At 31.1% G+C, this 6668-nt stretch overlaps 1 protein-coding gene across 1 annotated transcript; it reads left to right on the forward strand.

Annotated features, from left to right (window-relative positions):
- The first annotated feature begins 771 nt into the window (after positions 1-771).
- LOC101514036 (protein NRT1/ PTR FAMILY 5.10-like) lies at positions 772-3645 on the forward strand. The gene is made up of 5 exons (XM_004499707.4): positions 772-1040; positions 1144-1361; positions 1480-1958; positions 2134-2985; positions 3402-3645. The coding sequence occupies exons 1-4, from the start codon at positions 920-922 to the stop codon at positions 2945-2947; spliced, it is 1632 nt and encodes a 543-aa protein (XP_004499764.1). The 5' UTR covers positions 772-919; the 3' UTR covers positions 2948-2985; positions 3402-3645.
- The last annotated feature ends 3023 nt before the right edge of the window (positions 3646-6668 follow it).

Genomic DNA, 6668 nt, shown 5'->3' on the forward strand with positions numbered 1-6668 from the left:
CGTACGTGAACTCCATCACCTACGTGAACTGAGTTTGCGTACGTGAACTCCATCACCTACGTGAACTGAGTTTGCGTACGTGAACTCCATCAGACTACGTTAACTGAGTTCACGTCCACCTACGTGATCTGAGTTCACGTACTTCATTTCAATTCACGTAATTGAACTTTGAAAACCCAGAAAATCAAACCCAGAATCATTGCTTAACGTTCAAAATCAAACCCAGAATCATTGAAAACCCAGAAAATCAAACCCAGAATCATTGCTTAACGTTCCAATTCACGTAATTGAACTTTGAAAACCCAGAAAATCAAACCCAGAATCATTGCTTAACGTTCAAAATCAAACCCAGAATCATTGAAAACCCAGAAAATCAAACCCAAGAAACGAAAACGAAAACACTTACTTGATTGATTGAAGATGGTGTTGAAGATTGATTGATTACTTTATTCAACAAAGTAGATGATTGAAGATGAATGATGAAGGTATTAGGGTTTAGGGTAATGAAGATGAAGATGAAGGTTTTTGAAGATGAAGAAGATGAAGTTAGAAGATGAGTAGTTAAAGTGAATATAGAGGGAAGGGTAGATTGGGTATTTTGGGTTTTAAAAAAATTTGAGGGGTGTGGGAAGTAATATGAGGGGTGTGGGAAGCAAAATTGTTAATTTTTCCTTTAAACCTCTTTCCTTCTTATGACTAGTTCATTAACTCACAAAACAGAGTTACTTAACACAAAGACGTCCTCCCTATTTGAATGACAAAGTGTTAAACAAAAAACAGAAGATAAGGTTCTCTCGCTAATAATCAAATCGCCCAACTTGTAATTCCTTTCTGCATCACCGTCGTGAACCGCTTGGTTTTCGCAATATTAAGGTTGCCGGAAAACTGCCAGAAACCATCGGCAACCCCTCTGCAATAAATGGCCGGCGATTCTGAAACCCCGCTGCTGTTGGAGACGGTAGACGGTGTCGTTGACTTCAAGGGACGCCCAGTCCTACGATCTACCTCTGGTGGTTGGAAAGCTGCTGCCTTCATTATAAGTAAGTAATGTTCATCCATTCATTTATTCATTTCTAATTTGATTCTCTGATCATGCAAGATTTGCTCCTGATTTTATTTATTAATTTTTGAAACTAAAACTAGGTGTGGAAGTGGCAGAGAGGTTTGCTTACTATGGAATCAATTCAAACCTCATAAATTATTTGACTGGTCCACTTGGTCAATCGACGGCAACGGCAGCGGAGAATGTCAACATCTGGTCTGGAACGGCGTCGTTACTCCCTCTGCTCGGTGCTTTTCTTGCTGATTCTTTTCTTGGCCGTTACCGCACCATCTTAATTGCCTCCGTTATTTATATTTTGGTTTGTATTCCAAATTCTAAATACATTTTTTAGTTTATAATGAATAAGATAGTGAAATAGCATCTTAAAAATGTTATAAGTGCGTGAGTAAATGATTGTTAACAAACAAATTTTGCAGGCATTGAGTCTATTGACTTTGTCGGCTACTCTACCTTCCGACGGCGAAAGTCATGCAATATTGTTCTTCTTTTCTTTATATCTTGTTGCATTTGCACAAGGTGGACATAAGCCTTGTGTTCAGGCATTTGGAGCTGATCAATTTGATATCAACCACCCGCAGGAACGCAAGTCTAGAAGTTCGTTTTTTAATTGGTGGTATTTTACCTTTACTGCAGGTCTCCTTGTTTCAGTTTCGATCTTGAACTATGTTCAAGATAATATCGGTTGGTTTCTTGGTTTTGGCATTCCTTGCATTTCAATGGTAATTGCATTGTTTCTTTTCTCCCTTGGAACTTGGACCTACCGCTGTAGCATCCCACCAAGTGATCAACAACGGCCCCCTTTTTCCAGAATTGGTAGGGTGTTTATTGCAGCAATCAGCAACTGCCGAAAGCAAACTACTGAACAACAGGAACCTCGTCCTTCTCAACAATTTAGGTAGCTACACAACCGTTCTTAGATGTTGAAAATAAAATAAGAAGATTCAATACAATAAAGGAATAATATATAATTTCTACCATAATCGTGATTCATGAGACTGTCATATTGTGTATTATTATTATGTTTTTACTGCGAAAATAACTGTCTTGCAAATTACTTTCAAATATGGCAGTTTCTTGAACAAAGCATTAATTGCATCGGACGGATCAAAGGAAAAGGGGAAAGTTTGTAGTGTTTCCGAGGTTGAAGAAGCAAAGGCGGTCCTGAGGCTTGTTCCAATATGGGCGACGAGTTTAATTTTCGCCATTGTGTTTTCTCAGTCTTCTACCTTCTTTATCAAACAAGGTGTTACAATGGACAGGAAAATTTTGCCTACTTTTAATGTACCGCCTGCTTCTCTTCAATCCTTTATCAGTCTCTCTATTGTTCTATTTATTCCTGTATATGATCGCATTATTGTTCCTATAGCACGAGCCTTTACTGGTAAACCCTCTGGCATCACAATGCTACAGAGAATTGGAGTTGGGATGTTTTTTTCTGTGATTTCTATGGTAGTTGCAGCTTTTGTTGAGATGAAAAGACTCAAAGTGGCTCGGGACCACGGATTACTTGATATGCCAAATGTGACAATACCTATGAGTATCTGGTGGTTGATTCCTCAATATGTCTTGTTTGGAGTATCTGACGTCTTTACAATGATAGGTCTGCAAGAATTTTTCTATGATCAGGTCCCAGATGAATTGAGAAGTATCGGTCTTGCCCTCTATTTAAGTATTTTTGGGGTTGGGAGCTTTCTGAGTAGCTTTCTCATCTCTGCTATTCAAAAAGGAACAAGTAAAGATGGATGTGATGGCTGGTTTGCAAGTAATCTTAATCGTGCACATCTCGATTATTTCTATGCTCTTCTGGCTGTTCTTAGTGCGGTGGAATTATCCGCTTTCTGGTTTTTTTCAAAATCTTATGTTTATAAGAGAACAAGCACATAGAGAAAGCAACTGGAAAATATGGAGAAACTTATTAGTTGGTAAATCATTTCAAATCTTTCTTGGAATATTCTATTGGTAAAATTCATTAACTAGACATTGCACCTGTTGATTTATATTGTTCAGTTTAACCTTGTAATATAATAGTTTAAACTTGTTAATTGCTTTTTTAGAGTAATACACTTATCATAAAGAGTTCAGAAATTGCTTTAGCAGATCTATACATGTTGATTCTTCCTTTAGATTTGATACTATTTGTGGTTTTGACATTGATATATGTACTACTATTTTTATATTTCATGTCTGCACTGTATTGAAACCAGTTAATTTCTCCGTTAAACCAAACTCAGATTTAAGGATTTGGGGTTTTAGGAGTTATTGATCCAAGTAATATATGAGTTATGTTTTATTTATTTTTATCAATTTGAGATTGATGGTTGATTGCATCTTTTTTCAGATTTTGGTTATTAGATAATGGCTCAAAGTTAGAAAAGTTGAAGATGATTAGTATCAGTTCTCTTTTGGGGTTCTATAGGATAAACAATGTGTATTATGTATAATATATTTCACAATGTATATTGTATATTAGTATCAGTTCTGTTTTGGCTGAAGTAATATATGAGTTATGTTTTCTGAATTTCTTTGCTTCTGTGCAAAAGATATACCAGAAGATACATATCTATGAAGCTAGTTTTTATTTTCTTGTTGCCCTATTTATTTTCCCTGTGCCTCTTTATTATTAGTTTTAGTAAGAATTGACATGGAAATACTATAGATAGTCTTGTTAAAGGCAGATCAAATGTGTTAGCTTGCTGAAATAGTACTATTTTAAGAGAATGGTATTATGTTTACAGATGGATATAGAGTTGTGATTAAATGGAGGGTTTTTCGTCACTTCCTAATCAACCAATATCTCATCATAACATGTATCCGGTAAGGGTCGTCCCTGAGATTTTGGATGTCCTATGCAAGTGATGGTTTAGTGCTCTATTTTTTTTTTGTAAGTTATATATATAGAAAAATATGTGAAATGAGAGGACTTTTATAATAATAGTATGAGAGAAGTAAATCTTAGTCATTAATTAAATCATGAATGTTTAAGATTAAAACAAAAATTCATGTGACTTTTTCTTAAGTGGTCGTGTGACACTTTCCGTCATGATTATCATGTTTGGTTTTGTATGGTTAAAATTTACCTCTCTCATATTAAAACTTCTCTCATTTGATACATACATACATATATATATATATATATATATATATATTATATTAAAAGTAAGTAACAAATTAGTTTCTTGCTTATGAATGATGGGGAATAAGTGTTTTTTTTGTAGGATTTGTTTTTTAGAATGTCTGAAATTTGGGTTGGAACTTTCTAGTGGATAAAAAAGGCTAAATATTATCCTATAATCTAATAAAATACTCCATTTGATCATTTTTATAAGAGACAATGGAGTAAACAAAAGTTAGAATTCGAGGAGTGATTCTTTATTTATAATTATTTTAATATGAAACATAATTTTAGCTTAATTGCAGTTTTAGTTCATCTATTTTTATTGATTCACGATATTGATCTCCTTTTTTAAAATTCGATAGTTTTGGTCCTCCATCTGATTTTTTTAACTAAAAAATGATGATGTAGGATGCTTTAAATAACACAAACAATAATATAGAATAGTTAACACCCATAAAATTGGAATAAAAGGTCGTGAAAACTTAGATTTCAAAGTCACAAATTTTTTATATTTTTAATTTAATTAATGACATATGAATAATTAATGCATCTTAGCGGTTGTATATCATAGAATTGTATGTCAAATCATTAAAAATATGTCAAATCGTCATTTTTTAGTTAAAAAATCTGAAGAAGGAACAAAAATTGTCAACTTTTAAAACAGGAAGACCAATTTTGTAAATTAGTAATAATAGAGGGACCAAACTACAATTAAGTCTATAACTTTTTAGAAAAATATCTTAGCACAAAAAATGAATTTATAAGTATATATATATATTGGTATAAAATAGTTTTTGATGCTCCTAAAAATTTGGAAATTTGGAGCCTGTTCAGCTGCACCTGTCGAATACCCTCAAGGCCCTTGTTTCTTATGATGAAGGGTTTTGTTACTGTCTCTTTTGATTATCAACAAGGTTTCTCAAAGCAACAATTTGATAGTTTTAATGGGTTTAACTTTGACAACTAGAGTATAGTTGGGAGGAGGAGCTGTAAGTGCACTCGATAGAAGAAGATTTTTAAAAAGAATATACCAAGATTATAGAAAATAGCAATAATGATATGCAACGATCATGTAGTATTAGATACTAAATATTCAAACCAAAGAAAATATGTTCGAGTGGAAAAACTTATCTGAAAAGAAAATGAATCATTGAGAAAGAAGAAAACAATTTATAAATATTTTTTTTTATAATATGACTGATTTCTAATTTTGTATCTTTTATTGAATATTAATCCATTTGAAATAATTAAATACAATTAATTATTTTATTAAATTTTTAGTTCTTACGTTTTCAAATTTTGCCATAATGTTTTTCATTTTTAAATAGGATTAATGTAGAAAAATTAGTATAAAATGGTCATCCTAATAATAATTTTAATATTAATAGCTTTATTTTATATCATAATAATAATTTTAGGAAGTGTTGAAAATTTGATTTGGTGGGAGCATAGATTGTTGTCTAAGTTGCTGCCCAAAATTTTGTCTTTGAATTATATTGGTATTTCATTGTTTCTGTTGAAGTTGAACTCCACCCATTCAGTATTGATATTGGTTGGAGCTTTGAGTTATTTACTATAGTTATTGTCACTTCTTTTGAGGAGTACTTTAATTGTTTGTTTGATTGTTTGATATGGTTGTATGATTCTCTCTCCATTGGTTGTTTTATTTAGTTGATCCTCTTTAATTTAGTTTGATGGCTTTTTATGGTTATACCATGAAAAAAATAAATAAATATCAAACTACCACTAATTCCAAATTAAACACTAAACTACTACTTTTTTTTTTGACTTTTTAAAATTGTCTTAAGAAGTCGGCGCCTCTACATTTTCTCAACTTAATTTTTTTTTAAGGAAGAAAGAGAAATCAGATCCTACGATTTATCAAAGTAATTTTTTTTAATTATTAAATTTATTTTATCATTTATAAAATTATTTTTATTAGTGGTGCTATTTAGTAGGCACATATATAGGGAAATTGATCAATTAATAAAGACACATTCACCCACTCACAAATAATGCAACACATTATTTTTTGTTAACATATTTCTTAATAATAAATATATATTTTATTAATCAATAATTGTTATTTTAATTAAATAATTAATTTAAGTTTCATTAATTATTAATTTAATTAATTATTATTTTAATGAAATAATTAATTTAAGTTTTATTAATTATTTAATTAAGTATTTATTATTTTAATTAAATAAATAAATACAATGTTAATTTTATATTTTATAATTATTAAAAAAATAATAATTAAATGGAGTTCATAAAATAACAATGTTTAATTTAATATTATAATTAAACATACAAATACCAAATTAACTAATTTTATTACAATGAACTAATTTCTATTAGGAGCATCAGTACGATAAGAGCATTTATTCTTGCTATGTCCCTTGTTCCGACACAAACCACATCTCTTGGGGTGTGTGCTTTTCTCTCGTTGATCAATTTCAGTATGAATACGAGTAGACTGTGGACGAC

Source organism: Cicer arietinum, chromosome 5, assembly GCF_000331145.2.
Source record: "Cicer arietinum cultivar CDC Frontier isolate Library 1 chromosome 5, Cicar.CDCFrontier_v2.0, whole genome shotgun sequence".
Classification (NCBI taxonomy): domain Eukaryota; kingdom Viridiplantae; phylum Streptophyta; class Magnoliopsida; order Fabales; family Fabaceae; genus Cicer; species Cicer arietinum.